Source organism: Lactuca serriola, chromosome 7 (genome assembly GCF_051521515.1).
Source record: "Lactuca serriola cultivar US96UC23 chromosome 7, Lser_US96UC23_V15, whole genome shotgun sequence".
Classification (NCBI taxonomy): Eukaryota; Viridiplantae; Streptophyta; class Magnoliopsida; order Asterales; family Asteraceae; genus Lactuca; species Lactuca serriola.
The window spans coordinates 198,231,663-198,251,646 of NC_136414.1; the positions used below are offsets into that span (position 1 = coordinate 198,231,663).

At 33.4% G+C, this 19,984-nt stretch overlaps 1 protein-coding gene across 1 annotated transcript; it reads left to right on the top strand.

The window, feature by feature from the left end:
• Positions 1 to 12,341: 12,341 nt before the first annotated feature.
• On the top strand, positions 12,342 to 15,568 carry LOC145063153 (uncharacterized protein At4g15545-like). Its single transcript, XM_079010741.1, has 8 exons — positions 12,342 to 12,791; positions 12,897 to 12,965; positions 13,708 to 13,761; positions 13,871 to 14,003; positions 14,351 to 14,590; positions 14,701 to 14,746; positions 15,183 to 15,261; positions 15,359 to 15,568. Exons 1-8 carry the CDS (start codon positions 12,498 to 12,500, stop codon positions 15,449 to 15,451), a joined length of 1,008 nt encoding a protein of 335 aa, XP_078866867.1. The 5' UTR covers positions 12,342 to 12,497; the 3' UTR covers positions 15,452 to 15,568.
• Positions 15,569 to 19,984: the final 4,416 nt, after the last annotated feature.

Sequence of the window (19,984 nt, forward strand, 5' to 3'; positions counted from 1 at the left end):
ATTCTCCTCAAAAGATGCACTAGGTTACTCCAAGTTTAGCTTCTAAGACTCTCTTAGCTCACTACACACGTTTAGGGTTTTACACAGTAAGGTTAGGCAGCTGGTAAGGCAGAAATGGGGGAATAAGTTCCCTTATATAGGTCCAAACCCTGGGAAATTAGGGTTTCACAACACAGCACCAACTCGGCGAGTCGGCTCTCTGACTCGTCGAGTCCATTCATTAATCCCACGCAGTCAACTCGACTCTACTCGACGAGTTAGACTCCTAACGCGTCAAGTCACTCAATAAATCTAAAAAATTTAAGCACACAATAATATAACTGGGAGTTCGGATGTTACACATTTCATTGAGGCATTTCATCGAACACTTTGTGTGCACCAGATACATTAGATCCATAATCACCATAAAACATCATATTTGACCAAACATATAAGATTTTCATCATCTTTGAAGTCAGGTGATGTTGTTTGTTTCTTCGGAGAGGTTTGACGGTAGTGGTTTGACGGAAAGAACAGATCCATATCTTCATAGGAAAAAAAACAACCAAATTTCATAGGTCTGAGATGAAGGAAACAACAAATGTGCAACCTGATCGAAGAACATGACACCAGATCTCGTCTGAACTCTTTCAATATTGTTGGACCTTAAAGATCTGGACATCGATGGTGGTAGAAATCGTAACTCTGGACCGGAGCTTGCAGATCTAGACAACGCTACGGAAGATATAGTGGTAGATCTAGTGTTCCGGTGACAAAAAGTGTTAGATTTGAAGGTGGGGGCGAAAATGATGGCAAATCAGTAAGTGGAGGCTCTAGATCAGACACATCTCGAAAGATCAAGACTAAGATTACAATCAGAGATGAGAAAAAAAATCACTAGAATCATTCAGATCCAGTTAGATATGAGCAAAAAACACAAAAAAAAGTCATCGAAATCGTGTTGTCATAAATGACAGGCGATGGACGGTAAATTTGAAGCGAAAACACATCGGTGATGTCGTTTTTTGTTGTGGTTCCAGATCCGAAGAGAAAAAACATGATTGACTTGACATTCCGGCGAAGGTTAAGCGGTCGGCGACGGTGGTGCCGGCGATGGTAGGTGGTGGTGGTAATAAGGAATGCGTGTTCTTCAAAAATGGTGGGAGAGTTTGAAAGAATTTATCATTTCATAAGATAGATCTGATTTAATGGCTCATACGGTTCTTAATATTTTTTGGTTCTCGTTTGAGCCTTAACCTATATATATATATATATATATGTGTGTGTGTGTGTGTGTGTGTGTGTGTGTGTGTGTGTTGGAATAGTGTCTAAGGCTGCAACTATATTAGGCAAGTATTTGACCCGGTTGTGTATGGTCCTTTTTGGTTGCCTTCACCATAGCAACTTGATAGGATGATTTATTAAGAGAGAGTAAATATTATTAGTATATTATGAGAATAATATAAAGAATAATATATTGTTATTTGATTAATATAAGTCATAGAATTAATTGGAATTAATTTGGTGACTTAAAAAGATTAATTAAATAAGAGGGTATAAACTGTCAATTATTTGATAGTTAAACTTTAGACTGTAAATCCATATAGATATAGGGGTGTTCAAAAATATCCGTATCCGAAATTCCGATCCGGAATTCCGAAATTCCGAATCCGAATTATTCGAAAAATCGGATATCCGAAATTTCGGATATCCAATTTTTCGGAATCGGAATTGGATAATGCTTTTCAGATTTTTCGGATAATTCGGATATCCGATATCCGAAAATTTTGGTTTTATTTTATAAATTATTTGTTATTTTAGTCGCATATGTCTTATGATATGAATTTTAGTAACTAAAACATATTGATAACACCCTTAATTAAATACCTATATTACTTCATATTCCTTTCTAATTTAAAAATATGTATTTTTCACTTAAAAACTTCATATGTTTTTCAAATTTTAACAAAATTTCAATTTTTCGGATATCCGATTTGGTATCCGATTCCGTATCCGAAATTTCGGATATCCGAAATTTCGGATACGAAATCGGATACCAAAAATCAACTATCCGAAATTTCGGATATCCGAAATTCGGATATCCGAATTTTCGGATATCCAGTTATGAACACCCCTATATAGATATGCATTGGACGGATTCTAGAAGCTAAGGATTGCTTCAAATCGTCCAAGGGTTTATCTAAGGAATGGATTTGGATAGCCTTAAGAGAAGATTATCCAATTAGGGTTTATGTTGTAACCCTTAAGGAGTCTACAAGTATAAATAGACCCTATGGCATAAGGAAATCGATACTTCATCTAAAGTAAGAGAACCCTGGCCGATTTCCTCCCCTCTCCTCTCTCCCAAATCATCCTCCTTGCTATTTGGTGTTTGTAAGCCATTAGAGGAGTGACAATTGTGACTCTAGAAGCTCCAAGACAACAAGATCAACAAGGAATTCAAAGGTATGATTCTAGATCTGTTTTAACATTGTTCTTATTCCTAAATAGTCATTAGAAGTCTTGGATTCAAAGCATGTTTAATTAGAAAGCCTAGATCCAAGCATTAGGGTTTTGCATGCGCACATAGGAAAGTTCTTATGGCTAAAACCCGTCAGTGGTATCAGAGCCTAGCTTGGTTTTCATTAAATTGTTGCTTAATTGTCTGAAACTAAACTGCAAAATTCGATTTTTGTGTTTCTGAGTCATGGACTCGGCGAGTTCCATTGTGGACACGGCGAGTTGGCCTGACTCGGCGAGTCCCTTGGTGCACTCGGCGAGTCCAAGCGTCAGGAATGGCCAGATTCGGGATTTCTTCATGTTTATCTTATGGAAACTTACCTTAATCATATTAGATCAACCCTAATCCGATTTTTTGATATATATACCTATTATCTTGATCTAATTAAAGATATTTATCAACTAATAAAATATTTAATTTCCTTATATGATAATTAATTAATTATTTTGATTATTTTGGTAATTATCTTGCAAGAAATCTTGAATAAATCAAATATAGATAATTAGGAAATTAATTGTTAATTGAAATTATTTGTTATTTGATCCTCCATGTTTTAAATGTTTAAAACTTGTCCTAAAGTTTTGAAATTTATATTTTGTAATTAAAAGTTTTAATTTAGACAATTTAAATTTCAAACCCTAGATTTTAAAAGGTTTAAAATACAACCCTATACTAATATAATATTACAAGATTAATATATATATATATATATATATATATATATATATATATATATATATATATGTATGTATAACTAAAATGCTAGTCTTACCGTTAGTACGCCTCATTCACGAAGCCGATCTATAAGGTGGGTATAAGGTTGCGGCCTATAAAATGGCGCTTAATGGGTGTACACTCACACCCACCGCTTGCTTGATTGGTGGAGGGTCGTTAGCCGAACGGGTAGGATAGGGCAACCTCATCCTCTCATTAAAAGTATAATAGGAAATACAAAGTAACTACACATATTTTTTAAAATTTCCCAATCTTAGTTACTTTAGGAAAAGTGAATTGATGCAATCCCATGAAATTACACTTTGCACCCTTGCTAAGAAGTTAGTGGAGCGTGTGTGGTTTACCGGCACACTAATTGGTTCTAAGCAAAGGTGGAAAAAGGTGATTCATTGTTTATCATAGTTTGATGGAGCGTGTGTGGTTTACCGGCACATCGAATAGGTGATCGTTACAATGAAGGCACCATGTGAATTTGCATGGTAATTCACACCCGCTTTGTGATCCTCGGTATCCCAGTCACAAACAAGAGGGGCATATCGAGATTTAAACATGCCATTGAATAGTTTCAATGAATCTAATCCGATCCTAGGAATTCTCAATACATTTAGGACTAATAGTTAGGTTTTATGGTGGAGAATTAGTGAATCGTCATTCACTTATCTTCAATTTATTTGCATGTTAGATTACGGCATCCCTTTTCTAATATGTAAATGTTGTTGTTAGATCCTAGCCCTAATTTTTCTTATTGGGTGATAATTAGGGATTCATATTCTAATCTATCTTTGTCCTTTCTATTTGTAGATGTCGAACGCCAACAACGATGCTGCTAGTTCTTTCACGTTGATGAGCCTTTGCCAAAAGGTCACCTTCGATGGAACGAACTTTAACGAATGAATAAGATACATTCGCACCATTTCTCGCTATGAGGATAAGGAGTATGTCCTCGATGAGAAGCTCGAGAAAATCAACCCTGAAATTGCTACTCCGGCTGAAATTACCGCTTTTGAAACTCATGAGCGAGATGCAACGAAGGTACATTGCATCATGATAGCCACCATGAACTCTGAATTCCAAAATTCCTACGAGGACATGTACCCGTACGAGATGCATCAAGAATTATTGGAGAGATACCACCAAAACGCAAGACAAGAGCGGTATGAGATTTTCACTAACATGATTTCCGCTAAGATGGGTCATGGAGAATCTCTTACCGTGCACCTGCAAAAGATGCAAAGGTATGTCGACCGCCTTCGCAAGTTAAATGTTGACTTTGGGGAAGACTTGGCGATCGACATGGTGCTTCACTCTTTTCCTTCGATGTACAATCAATTTAGGATGACCTACCACATGAACAAAGAGGAGGTCACCCTAAGCAAACTCCAAGGTCTCTTGAGGGTCGCTAAGAGCAACTTAAAAAACAAGTCTATTGCACCAACTCCCAATCCACCCGCTGCTCCTGTCTTGGCTATTGGTCAAGGAAAGGGAAAGAAGAGGAAGGCTTCGTCTAAGAACTATCGCAAGGTTAAAGCTCGAGATGGTGCCTCTTCTAGTGGGACCAAAGTTCATCCCGCTAAGCCCTGCCCTAACCCGAAGGAGGCAGAGTGCCACCACTGCCACAAGATAGGACATTGGAAGAGAAACTGCCCAGAATACCTGCAAGCCATCAAGGAAGGAAAGATCAAGCCATCTTTCGCAGGTATATATACAATTAAATCTAACGATTCTAATCATGCTATTTCTTGGGTTCTTGATACCGGTTGTGGTTACCACATTTGTTCTAATGTGCAGGGACTAAGAAGAAGTAGGGATGTGGAGCAAGGAAGAATCAATCTAATCATGGGGAACAGAAGATCGTCGCTTGTGACCAAGATTGGAGTGTATTCTTTAGTGCTTAGGAATAATTTATGTTTAGATTTGAACAATTGTTGCTATTCGCCAGAAATGGCTAGAAACATCATTTCATTTCATGGTTTATATAGACAAGGTTTTAGATTTTCTTTTAATAATGAGAATGGTTCTATTTTGGCTTATCTAAATGGTGTCTTTTACTTTGAAGCTATACCATGTAATGCAATTTATGAAACTGTTATGATTGTTGATAACTTAGGAAATGATGTTTTGAACATAGATTCTTCCACTAGTATGGATAAAGCATCCTTGTGGCATTGTCGTCTTGGACATGTCAACAAGAAACGCATAGCCCAACTCCAAAAGGATGGAGTGTTGGAGTCATTCGACCTTAGGGAAGATGACACATGCGAGTCTTGTTTAGTTGGAAAGATGACTAAATCACCCTTCACAAGTACGTGTGAAAGGGGTGAGGGCCTATTGGACCTAATACATACCGATGTATGTGGACCATTTAAATCAACCACGAAGGATGGGAACCGCTTCTACGTGACTTTTACCGATGATTATAGTAGATATGGGTATATCTATTTAATCAAGCAAAAGTCAGAAACCTTTGAAAAGTTCAAAGAGTTCAAGAATGAAGTGGAGAATCAATTGGGCAGGAAAATCAAGATGCTTCGATCCGATCGAGGAGGAGAGTACCTAAGTCTTGAATTCCACGATTATCTCAAGGAGTGTGGAATAGTTTCGCAATTGACGCCTCCTAGGACACCGCAGTTGAATGTTGTGACAGAAAGGCGTAATCGAACCTTATTGGATATGGTTCCCTCTATGATGAGTCGTGCTTCACTACCTATCTCTTTTTGGGGGTATGCCTTAGAGACTGTCGCCCATGTCCTTAACCGAGTCCCTACTAAGAAGGTTGCCAAAACACCTCACGAGATGTGGACAGGGAAAGCTCCCTCGTTGGCACATATCAAGGTTTGGGGTTGCGAGGCTTTCGTAAGACGAGATACTCATGACAAGCTCGAACCTCGAAGTGAGCGATGTATTTTTGTCGGCTACCCGCAGACATCCTTTGGATATCTCTTCTATAGATCGAAGGAAAATGTTGTCTTTGTTGCAAGGAGAGGAGTTTTACGAGAGCGAGAACTCATAGGCCAAGGAGACAGTGGGAGGCAAATCGAACTTGAAGAGATTCAAGAGTCGATAGATGAAGGAACCCCTACCGCTGGCACTCAACCCGAGGAGGAAACTCCGGTTGAACCGATTGACGAATCCTTACCTCTTAGACGTTCCGATAGAGTTAGAATTCTACCCCAGTTTTATGGTTTTCATATTACTACCGAAGGGGACACGTATATTAGTGATGGTACACTAATAAATCTTGATGAACCTAATAGCTATAAGGAAGCCATGGCAGGCCCGGAGTCTGTGAAATGGAAATAGGCAATGGATAGCGAGATCCAATCCATGAATGATAACCAAGTTTGGAATTTGGTTGATTATGTGCCCGGACGTAAGACCGTTGGGTGCAAATGGATCTTCAAGAATAAGACCGACGTGGATGGAAATGTACACACGTATAAAGCGCGATTGGTTGCGAAGGGCTTTACTCAAACTCCCGGAGTTGACTATGATGAGACCTTCTCACCAGTTGCGAAGATAAAATTTGTTAGAGTGATGCTAGCAATTGCCGCATTTCATGATTATGAGATTTGGCAAATGGATGCTAAGACCGCTTTCCTTAACGGAAAGTTGGCTGAGGATGTTTACATGGCTCAGCCAGAGGGGTTTGTGGATCCGAAGCATCCGAATAGAGTGTGTAAGCTTGAGAAGTCCATTTATGGACTTAAGAAAGCGTCTCGTAGATGGAATCTTTGCTTCGATGAGAAAGTCAAAGAGTTTGGATTTGTACGAAGCGAAGATGAGTCATGTGTATATGTCAAAGCCAGTGGGAGTATAGTAAGCTTCCTCGTTCTATATGTCGATGACATATTACTCATAGGAAACGACATCCCGACTCTGCAAGAGGTTAAGTCCTGGCTCGGGAAGTGCTTCGCTATGAAGGACCTCGGAGAGGCTTCTTACATTTTGGGAATAAGGATAGTAAGAGAAAGAAGTAAGAGAATAATTGGACTTAGTCAAAACACTTACTTGGAGAAGGTACTAAAACGTTTTAGTATGGAAAACTCAAAGAAGGGAGAATTACCGATACAAAGTAATGCCAAGTTGAGTAAGACTCAAAGTCCGAGTACCGAAGCTGAGATAGCAGAAATGAGCCGAGTTCCATACGCTTCCGCAGTTGGCTCAATCATGTACGCTATGACTTGTACTCGCCCTGATGTAGCCTTCGCTTTGAGCATGGTTAGCAGATATCAAGGGAATCCTAGCAGAGCACATTGGATTGCGGTGAAGAATATCCTTAAGTACCTTCGGAGGACAAAGGAATGGTTCTTAGTCCTCGGAGGAAGTGATGACCTGAAGGTGCGAGGGTATAGTGACGCCAGCTTTCAGACCGACAGGGACAACTACCGTTCGCAGTCGGGCTGGGTCTTTACCCTGAATGGAGGAGCAGTGACATGGAAAAGTTCCAAGCAGGAAACCGTAGTTGATTCAACATGCGAATCAGAGTACATTGCAGCGAGCGAAGCGTCGAAGGAGGCAATATGGCTAAAGAACTTCATCGGTGATCTTGGAGTTGTACCTGCCATAAAGGAGCCCATGGAGATTTTCTGTGATAACGAAGGAGCGGTTGCCTTGACCAAGGAACCGAGGGATCATGGTAGATCACGACATATCGACAGAAAATATCACTTCATTAGACATCGTGTAGAAGAAGGACAACTCGTAGTGAAGAGGATATCATCAGAAGATAACCCAGCAGATCCGCTTACGAAGGGACTGAGTAGGGTTAAGCACTTGCAGCATGCTAGGAGTATTGGGCTGAAGGATGATATTAGCATAGATTAGATAGTATTAGAAACGTGTAATAGATAAATGTAATTAACATTTGATGATTAAATAAAGGAGTTTTATTTATGAGTAATGTTACTATCTTATGTTAATTGTTTAACTATTGTTTCACTTTGCATGTTTTGACTTCCAGAATAATTGAGTTTATTAGGAATAATCGAATTGTTCAAATTGTCCACAATCGTTCATATGTTGGAAGTAGATATGAAAGAAGATTGTCATGAATCGGTGCGTAGATTGTCTAAATGGTATTAGACATAGCAAAGGGTTGCTGCGACGTTCATGAGTGCTTATGAACTGATTTTGAGCATTGGAACAAACCCGCGCTTGCTAGAATCACCTTATGGAATATGATATAAAAGGGTGATCGCAAGACGATAATATCATATAGTCTTAAAACCTAGATATATGGTTTGTTATTTGTTAATTGATTGTACATTGATAATGCGAAAACGCATTGGTAACTCAATGTTATAAAACGCATTGTTGTGTATAGTTGATTATTGAATAAGTAAATGCATATAAGTCGAAGTTTATCTGTAACTTTTATCTAAGAAGGTAAAAGCGATATCTCGGCCGCTCGATGATTTGATTTGACTTATGTGTCGGGCCCGGTCAGAACTGAATTGATGTGTTCGATTAAGTTCTATGTCAAATAAATCAGAGATCGAGAAACCTAAATGCTTGACTAACCATTCCATAGGATTGTCAGTATGATATCTAACAGAGGATTGTACGATCCCTTATCTAAAGGACAAGATTGATTAGATCAGAGTTTGACAGCATCTTTGAGAGCTACGATTGCAAACCGAATTGTACTTGTGCATATAGTTACTAGACTTATCCAAGTGGGAGACTGTTGGAATAGTGTCTAAGGTTGCAACTATATTAGGCAAGTATTTGACCCGGTTGTGCATGGTCCTTTTGGGTTGCCTTCACCATAGCAACTTGATAGGATGATTTATTAAGAGAGAGTAAATATTATTAGTATATTATGAGAATAATATAAAGAATAATATATTGTTATTTGATTAATATAATTCATATAATTAATTGGAATTAATTCGGTGACTTAAAGAGATTAATTAAATAAGAGGGTATAAACTGTCAATTGTTTGATAGTTAAACTTTAGACTGTAAATCCATATAGATATGCATTGGACGGATTCTAGAAGCTAAGGATTGCTTCAAATCGTCCAAGGGGTTATCTAAGGAATGGATTTGGATAGCCTTAAGAGAAGATTATCCAATTAGGGTTTATGTTGTAACCCTTAAGGAGTCTACAAGTATAAATAGACCCTATGGCATAAGGAAATCGATACTTCATCTAATGTAAGAGAACCCTGGCCGATTTCCTCCCCTCTCCTCTCTCCCAAATCATCCTCCTTGCTATTTGGTGTTTGTAAGCCATTAGAGGAGTGACAATTGTGACTCTAGAAGCTCCAAGACAACAAGATCAACAAGGAATTCAAAGGTATGATTCTAGATCTGTTTTAACATTGTTCTTATTCCTAAATAGTCATTAGAAGTCTTGGATTCAAAGCATGTTTAATTAGAAAGCCTAGATCCAAGCATTAGGGTTTTGCATGCGCACATAAGAAAGTTCTTATGGCTAAAACCCGTCAATATATATATATATATATATATATATATATATATATATATATATATATATATACTCTAATAAATGAAGGTTTTTTTTTGCCACATGCCACATTCTCATTCAATTTGACAAATGTCACTTTGTGGTTATTTTGAATTTTTTTTTCCACATGTCATTTTATGCGTTTTTCTATTTTATTAAATTCAACGTAATATTTTAATATAATAATTGCAATAAATATAGTAATAAATGATTATCAATTTTATTAATGAACTTACTTTTTTTATTTCAAAACTTCCAAATTAAAGCTCATTAGTTTTATTTATTTATTTAAATTATTTGTTTAAATTTAAAAGATAAAAACAATTTCAGTTATAATAATTCATTACTTTTTTATTTTCTTATAAATTAAAAGTTGTCAAATATTTTGACACTTATATTTAACTTGTTTTTTAAATTAACTCATATAATACATGGGTGTCACAACATATATATATATATATATATATATATATATATATATATATATATATATATATATATATATATATATATATATATAGAGGTAGGTTCAAATGTTTTTCACATCTATTGTGTGCTAGAATGCATCAATAAGAATTTAGTATTAATTATATGTATATAAAATGCTATCCATACTTATAACTCATTTTTATGGAAACTAATTAAATTCATCATTAATGTCAACAATAATATTTTTTCAGAATAAATTAATATCTAGAAGAATGAGAGTGTATTGCAGCAGAATGAGAGTATATTCTAGTAGAATACACTCTCGTTCTTCATATTGCATACAACTTTATTGTATTTTAAGTGATTGAGTTTTGAAACAAAGTCCGGACTCATATATAAAAACCTAGATGCAAATTCATTCTGAAAGAATGTTATTGTTGGCATAATTATATGGATATCATTTAATATACATATAATTATGGAAATCATTTAATATCTATAATTATTTAATTTATTAAATTTCTATTGGTGCATTCTAGCACACAATAAATATAAAAAATAAAATAACTATATATATATATATATATATATATATATATATATATATATATATATATATATATATATACAAGGCCGGTCCAGACGGTGGGCAACCGGACGACCGCCCAGGGCCCACGACTGCAGGGGGCCCAAAATTTATGAGCTATATAGTTTATATATAAAAAAAATTATTACCTAAATGATTTTTAGGGCATAAATTTTGTTGAAACTCAATTTAGTTCAAAATATAAACAATTTAGTTTGCTTTTTATTTATAAGTGAAAACGTCTATATTAAAGAGTAATGATATTTTTCTGAATCTTTATTATATTTGCATTTGAGGAACCCTTTTTTTTTTCTTTTCACCCCGGGCCCCATTTATGTTTGGACGGCCATATATATATATATATATATATATATATATATATATATATATATATATATATATATATATATATATATATATATATATATATATATATGAAATTATGAAAAAAATTTCGATTAAATACGACTAACGAAATGGAGGGAAGAAAAGAAATTCAAAAAGCCAAATTTCAAGAGCACATTTGGAATCAACATAAATTGCTTCAATAGTCCCTATTGTATTTCATAAAAACAATCCAACCCTGCACTAATATTTATGTGCTTTTATTTTTTATTTTTTTTAATTCACGTGCTATATTTTGTTACCATGTTAAAAGGGTAATGATACATCGAAAATCTTCATCTTCATTTCCATATTCTTATTATTAGAAAAAAAAATACAGGATCTAAAGACCCACAAAATAATGTCTTAATTTTTATTTTCTTCAAATTCAATTTTCATTTCACATCAATCTAACCAATGAATTTATCTAACCTTGTGATTATCATACGCAAAATTAAAGATTTTCTAGTAGAGATTCTGTTTTAGTACATTGAGATAAACATTATAACATATATCATCGTTGCCTTACATATTTTCTTTCTATTCAATTATCCTACTACTACTTTGAATCTCATTAGTTAAAGTGTTAGCCTCACATATTTAACTATGCAAGAAATGTGATAAAAATATAAGAACAAAATTTATCGAAATAAAGAAAAAAAAACCCAATGTTATAGGTGCTAATAACATGGAAAACATGGAATCTTCAAAATCTTAATTATAGCTTTTTGTGTATTTTCGGTTGAAATATACATTCTCTTCATATTATTTTCTCAAACATGGAAGTAATTTAAATCATTTTTTTGTCTTAATATGATATAATTTAATCGGGTAAACTCTATCATAATTTATTTTTCCTTATATTTTTCAAGTTTGTTACGCCTTATCAAAATAATTTTAAAACATCATTTGTCCATAAAACTTTATATATGAAACATCTAATAGAAAAGTATTAGATGTTAAACCTATTTATTATTGTTGTTTATAATGATTTATGGTTGAAATAAAATAATGAACAAAAATATTTCTCACAAACGCTTGAAAACTTAGTTTAATGACAATGCTTGTTTATAACAAGATTAACAATAACGGAGGATCATTTTGCTTATAGGGTTTCCACTTAGAACCAGAACATGAAAAAATCAAATAGTCATCGGACTGAAACTGTACACTAATCTCTAGTTGGAGGACCATTTCTGTTAATTATTCATATTATATTCTCCATAGTTTTGTCCGAAGTAGTTGTTGGGCATCTTTCAACGGCGACCTAATTCAATTGGTACCAGAATATGCACAGGCTGCTGTCAGTATTCTACAGCGATTAGGTCGTATTCAAGTCATCGATAGAGAAAATCAGAGAAATTCTTTTTAGGGTTTTGATCGGATAGTTGATGTCGGAGAACGGCAGCACAGTTAGTACGGCAAGCGGGCCGGATTTTAACCTACCGAATGAAATACTGTCGGTGATCCCCACGGATCCCTATGACCAGTTAGATCTTGCTCGGAAGATCACTTCAATGGCGCTTGCATCTCGCGTTTCTAAACTGGAATCGGAGGCAGGGCGGCTGAGGAATAAGTTGAACGAGAAAGACCGTGTTATAATGGAACTCGAAGATAAAGTCTCCGAACTTCAGCAAACATGTCATAACGTTCAGTTGCGGTTGCAGATTACGCTTGAAGATAATGTACTTTTGTTTTTAGATTAATACTCCTATCGGTTGCTTTTTTAAGTTTCGTGTAATTTTGTTCGGAGTTGTGGTTGACATTTTGTTTCTGTTTGATGAACGAAGTCGAAGCTTGCGGAGGAGAGAGATTCGTTGGCTATGGCTACAAAGAAATTAGGGCGCGATTTAGCTAAGGTTTGAAATTTGCTTTCTCTTCCCTTTTACTATCTATAATGGTAATTTTTGATTTCCACTACAATGTAATTTCGTATCCCAATTACCTAACTTTCTATCAAATACGATTTTTTGAACAATTAGTCAGTTGGAAACTAAATATCCTTGCCTAGAACAATGTCTGAATATCTTCATGAATGCGAATGTTCAGCAATGGAGTTCAATTTTGATATGACAGTGGAATTTTGTGATAGTGTTTTGTGTTTATGCTAAATCACATTTTTATACTTAAGAAATTTTAGTTATCTATCTATTTCTTCTAGTGTTATTTGTATTCATTTACTGGTTTTATACTGCATCAATAAATGATTAAATGTTACAGAAAACTTAATTGCAGTAATTATTCATAGATGATGAAACATTGCACTCTTTTTCATGGATATATATTGCTCTCATGTAGACTACTACATTAGCTACTACATTATATATCTCATTAACACCTTTTATCTGTTTAAACATCCCCATACATATGTTCTTCCTCATAATAAGTTGATCAAGTCTTGATGTCTCATTAACACCTTTTATTTGTTCTTTCTCCATTTCTCTTTAATTTATCTGTACAAATGAATCAAAATGATTGCTTAATGGTTTATGTGACATCCATCATTAGCACCATTGTAAGAGCTTATAGAAAGTCAAAATCCAAAGTCCCAAGAATTTTCTTTTTGTAAAAAGGATATTAAATTTCAATTTTCTTTGACAGCTGGAGACTTTCAAACGACAGTTAATGCAGTCATTGAACGACAATGAGTCAACTGTAAGATTCTTTTACCATCTTTTTTTTCATGTGCTTAATTATGCTGACCTTATTTGACACTAAACTCTGGTTTCTGCTAAACCAACCTTTTAATAATTTGTATCATCAGAAAACAAGTGTGGATATAGGCACCTATGACCAATCTGCCCCTAGAGCTTATCCATCTAAAGAGGAGACAAATGGCTATAGAAAGCACCACTCTTTTAGCGGCTCTATAGACGGTGGAAACATCCCTGATGATGGTACAGACTACAGAAATTATTTTTATTTTGGACCAAATGGCCATTTTACCCTTACATCATGACTTAATGGGTTAATCCAAAAAACCTGACTTAATGTATCAAGACACTAACCCTCACCTATTTGTCATTTTTCACTCCCAACTCAATGTAAGGGTAAAATGGTCATTTGGTCTCATCCAGACGATTTATTCAGTCTAGAAAAGAAACAAACAGACCTTATTTATAAGACACTTTGTTGAAACAAACATCATTATCCATTCAGCCACTTAATGGGAAAAGAAAGAAACAGCCTCTTTGTAATTTGTATAGTGTAATACCAATTGACAAATATGCCCTTCTGTTTACAGCCTCGAAACTTACTGGTCAAAGATTTTCTGTGACACCGTATATGAGCTCACGTGTAACTCCCACTGAAACTCCAAAGACAATTTCTACAAGTGTGTCTCCTCGAAGGTATTCTGCTTCTGGTGCCACATCACCAACAAAAATTCAATATGAAGGGCGTGGTGGTACCATGTCATCATGGTACTCATCAAGCCAACAATCTTCAGCTGGAAACTCTCCTCCTCGTGGGCCCCCATTACCAGGTTTAAAAGGAATATATATATATTTTTTTATCTTAATGAAATTAAATAATTCTTGCAGATGTTGAGTTATGATTTGGTTTATCTATCTTACATGACTTTGTTTTTTGAAGGCCGTGCCCCTAAGATTGATGGAAAGGAGGTATTTCGTCAAGCAAGGTGAGTAGAAAGTTATTAAAAATAGTCCTTGATAAGCTTTACAGGGGTATTTTCGTCTTTTACACTGACAGAGATTGAGAGCGAGTCCTTGTCCTACCTTTTTTTGGTGGGACTAAAATTTCAATTTTTGTCTCGTTGACATCTGTCGTTTCATGGTCCAGTTCAATGCATGTCAGATGCAGCCCAACCTGTTTGGTCATAGTCCTGTCCTTGTTCCGCTTTTTTTGATGGGACAAAATATTGTACCTTTTGTCTCATTGACGTCAGTCCCTGTTTCACCATTTTTGATAATTTTGACCAGTTGACTTTAGTTTCAATGCATGCGAAACACAGTACAGTCTGTTCTGTCATGTATTGTCCTGCTGCATAAGAAACAAGAGCGTGAGATATTTTTCATGTGGCAATTCACTAACAAACGGTGAATATCTCTATGCAGGAGTCGACTATCTTATGAGCAATTCAGTGCTTTCTTAGCAAACATAAAGGAGTTGAATGCTCAAAAGCAATCTCGCGAGGTGAGTAAAAAGGATAAAGTAAAAAACTAATTCTATTTCCAAATTAATTGATCTCTTTTTCCGAAAGTACCCTTTACATTCCACTTTGTCTTTTCAGGAGACTTTAAGGAAAGCAGAAGAAATATTTGGGATTGATAATAAAGATCTTTATCTATCATTTCAAGGTCTACTAAATCGCAACAAACAATAAAAATATTATTCGACATATATGTATTATTAAATAAGCTTGACATTTTTGCCTATATATATGCTAATGCATAAGGTAAGAAAAACATTTTGTGTGTATATTCATGCATCATTATTATCTTGTCTTTTTCTTTTTTTATTTTAGTCGTATGCATAATAATATCTGATATTTTTACCCAAAAAGAGATGCTAAGTTATCCCTCATCACTCGTATATTGTGAGCCCCATCTAATTTTGACGACTTTTTTAAAATATTAAGATCTGATGAGATATTCTCTGAGTTACAATCTTTGAACTGATCGTGTTGCTTCAAATGGAATAAATGTATTTTAATGCATTTTAGAAAAATATATATTGTTTTCCAAAGCAACTTGTTTTTTGTTTTACTTTTACTGTTTATTGCATAGTAATTTTCCATCATCTATCATTCTATCCAATTCGTCTTCTGTTTTTTCATCTCTTCGAATCTTTGTTGATTATATCTATAACTGTGGTTAGAATATCCCTAGAATTAACTTAATTAGTGTATAGAAGAAGGAATTAGAAAAAGGGGATTAGGATTTAAAGTGGAATAAAGGTGAAAAAGTCCCAAGTATGATTGGTGTACGATATGTATATGACTAACAATGATTCTTAGCTAGTGCTCTGTTAACATTATATAATATCATTAGTTAGCTGGATTTGTGTACTAACTATTAAGGCTCTATTTGTTGCTCATTTTATGAAGGGAAGACTATAGTTTTTAATATTGTGTTTGATGTTTTTTTTTTTTTTTTTTTTTTTTTTTTTTAAACGATAAATCTACTCTATTTCTTTAAACTATAGAACTGAAATTTGGATTGATCTAAATGAAATATTAATTTACAAACCTTTTCCTCCTATCCAAAAGTGGGACATTAGATTTGTTTGATATCAATTGAAAAGAAATTACAGTTTCGTTCTACCTAAAAATGTGGGACAAAAAATGGATTTGTTTTGTTACGTCTAAAAAATTAAATAAGGTGGGATATGGATTCCAAGTTTCCAACCACTTGGTAAAAACTAAGTCTTACTAGGTCATATTCAAACCGTTTGATATTACAATTAGAAACCGTCTTATAGCATTTAATGTCTTTTATTGGGTCTGGTAATAACTTGGGTATGACTCAATCAAACATTGATTCAATCAATAGACATTTACTCAACCAACAAACATTAAAGAGCGGGTTATTCTCTTATATTTTTTGTTCATTTTGGCTTTTACATTTAAAAACATTTAATTATACACCATTAACTCAATCAATAGACTCTAACTCAACCAACAAATATAAAAAAACCCCTTATTCTCTTATATGTTTTGTTCATTTTGGCTTTTACATTTAAAAACGTTTAATTCTCTTATATGTTTTGTTCATTTTGGTTTTTATAACCATTTGGGTTGTGATGACTTGGTAAAACATGTAGAAGGAATGGTGGACAATATATTGACCCATGTTTAAATCCTAGCGCTACTCAACCCTTGTGGTCATGTATGTTCGTCTGCAGTGACACCAATGCATGAGACATAGCCGTATGTTTGCAGCAGGTGATTAGTCAATGAGTAAAAGCTGACCCGTAACCCTCATTAGGGAAGTTCTCTTTCCTTAAGGGTATATATATATATATATATATATATATATATATATATATATATTATAGGGTTAAGTTATTTTGTTTTTACTAACTATTGTGTGCCAAAATGCTAAGATCTGGACCATTGGATGAATAGAATACAAAATTATGATCTGAGAGTCTATGATATTACCATAGGGTAACATGTATCATATAATCACACAAATTTTAGTAAAAGGATATTTTGGTGAATTAACCTATTTTAAAAAAGGAAATTTTCGGATTTTAAGGGATTATTAATTCCCTTATTTTTTTAAAATCTGAATTTTTCAAATTAATTCTAATTAAAATTTAATATTATTTTTAATAATAACCGATTTTATTCTGTAAGAATGACAAAAAGTCAACAATAAACTAGTAAATATATTTGCGGTTTTATTCTTGCAGAATATTGTTTCATTCAAGATATTTTTTTATATTAAACACGCTTAAAGAATTATACAACACATTATCAAGAATAACATTTTCTAAAGAATACGGATTATATTATTCTTAAAGATTAAAACTAAAAATGGTTAAAAAAGTAAAAAACATCAAAATCTAACAAAAACACTAATCCATTCCAAAAGAATATTATTGTTAATAAACACTTTATACATTTTAGCATAATACATTTTGCAAGAATACACTCTAGTTCCCCATGTTTGTTCTCCTTTTCCACATCAATGTCAGTCTTTTCAAAACCTAAATCCACAAAAAAAAAAAACATAATCAACTTTCTAATATTAAAAAATTCAGAGCATTCTAAAAGAATAATAAGTATAAATTTTGATAGAATGTAGTAGACATCAAACAATTGTAATTTATTCTAACAACATGCATTACTAGTATTCTCCTAAAATATAACATAACTTCTATTCTAATAGAATTTAAAACATTTTTTTTTCTATAAAATAAAAACAACAAAATAACATAACTACACATATTAACATCTTTTACATTCTGGCAGAATACATTCTGCTAGAATATACTATTGTTTTTCATGTTTTTTTCTTTCCATATCACCAAGAACCAGGAAGGTACACATAAATTTTTTACATTTTATAAAATTCAATTACGGGTCGAAAACTCCAGTAAACAAAATTAACCACCTATAAGCAAAATACTAGACAATCAGTTAGCAAGAAGAATCAAAATTCAATTAGTAATAAGAATCAGAAAGCAATCAATAAAAATGACAATCGTGTAATCAATAAAATTGAACTTACCTGATGTTAGTGGAAGAATGAAATCCTAAGAACCTAAGTAATGCACAACAGGTAAATTCAAAAAGAAGATGCATCCATTAATTTTGAAAATTCATTAAAAAACCCAAAATCACTTTCCAGTTTTTGTTTCCTTAAAATGTCAAACAAAAGAAAAAAAAGAACAATCATTATTTGTTTTCTTATTTTCTCTATCTTTACGTAGACAAAGGAAAAAAACATAGTTTAATTGGTTTTGTATTATTTTTGTATGAATTGATTTCTCGGTAGAAAAAACAAAGAAAAAAACAAAGCCTTTTATGAGAATTCAAAAAGGACTTCTTGGTGTTATACAACCATTCATTGAGAGGAAAAGAAAAAAAAAGATTATCATTTAGCCATGTTGGCTAGAGATAGAGATGAGAATAAGGAAGAAACTTACCACGATAAGCTATTTCTTGGTGTTCGATTCATGTCTCGTTGATTAAGAGGAAGCCGATCGCTCTGTGTGCATATGGAAGAACTAGAGACGTGAAAACAAATTAGGGTTATAGAGATAAATGACTGGAAGAAATGCATATGTGATTTATTTCCTTATTTTATTTCCTTAACTGCAAGATTCAATTAAATGATTTCCTTAATTAAAAAGTACAAAAGGTCCAAAATACCCTTAAATGATTTATTTAATTGTTTATTATTTCTTGAATTCTCATTGGTGCATTTAGGCACACAATACTTGCTAAAAACATTTGAACCTAACTCTCTCTTTCTTTCTCTCTCTCTCTCTCTCTCTCTCTCTCTCTCTATATATATATATATATATATATATATATATATATATATATATATATATATATATATATCTGGAAAAGTGAATATATACACTTACGTGTATATAACCTTAGGTACCTAAACCCACTATAATACGTCGTTTTGTTTGATATATTTATTATAATGTTCTTAAACCTCAACCCCTAACTTAATTTACTTTCAAGATTTTTGAAATTTCCTTATTATCTTCCTTTTACATCACATTTTTTTTTGCCAAACACCTACTTGGCTATATATATTATAGTTGAAAATAAAAATTATGTAAGAGGAAGATAAATATGAAATTTATAAAAATCTTAGAAGTAAATCAAGTTAGAAGTTGAATTGTAAGAACATTAAACAATTACAATATATATATATATATATATATATATATATATATATATATATATATATATATATATATATATATATATATATATATATGATACAAAAGGACGTAGTATGATGACTTTGTATAAATATATAAACAGAGGGACTAAAACCGACAACGCAAAGTTCATCCCCATTTTGAAAGAAATAAATAGTATAACACCATATTTGGTGTAATACTATTCATATCCCCCAAAATGAGGGAAGAAATTGGAGAGAGTTGGAGAAGAATAAAGGGAAAAATGGGAGAAAAATGGAAAATGAGAATGAGTTGGAGATGCTCTAATACGACACAAGGAGTACATCTTTGAAATGTAACAGAAAAGGTGAAGCATGGACTTGCTATCAATATATGGTGTAAAAGACATGCATGACCTCATATGACAATAGAAAATTTTATCATGTAAAAAACATAAATACTTTTGTTGATAATAGAAAATTGTCTTAGAAGTTTGTCCATTCTATGTATGGTGTATGAAAATTAACTTTTAAGTCGATCT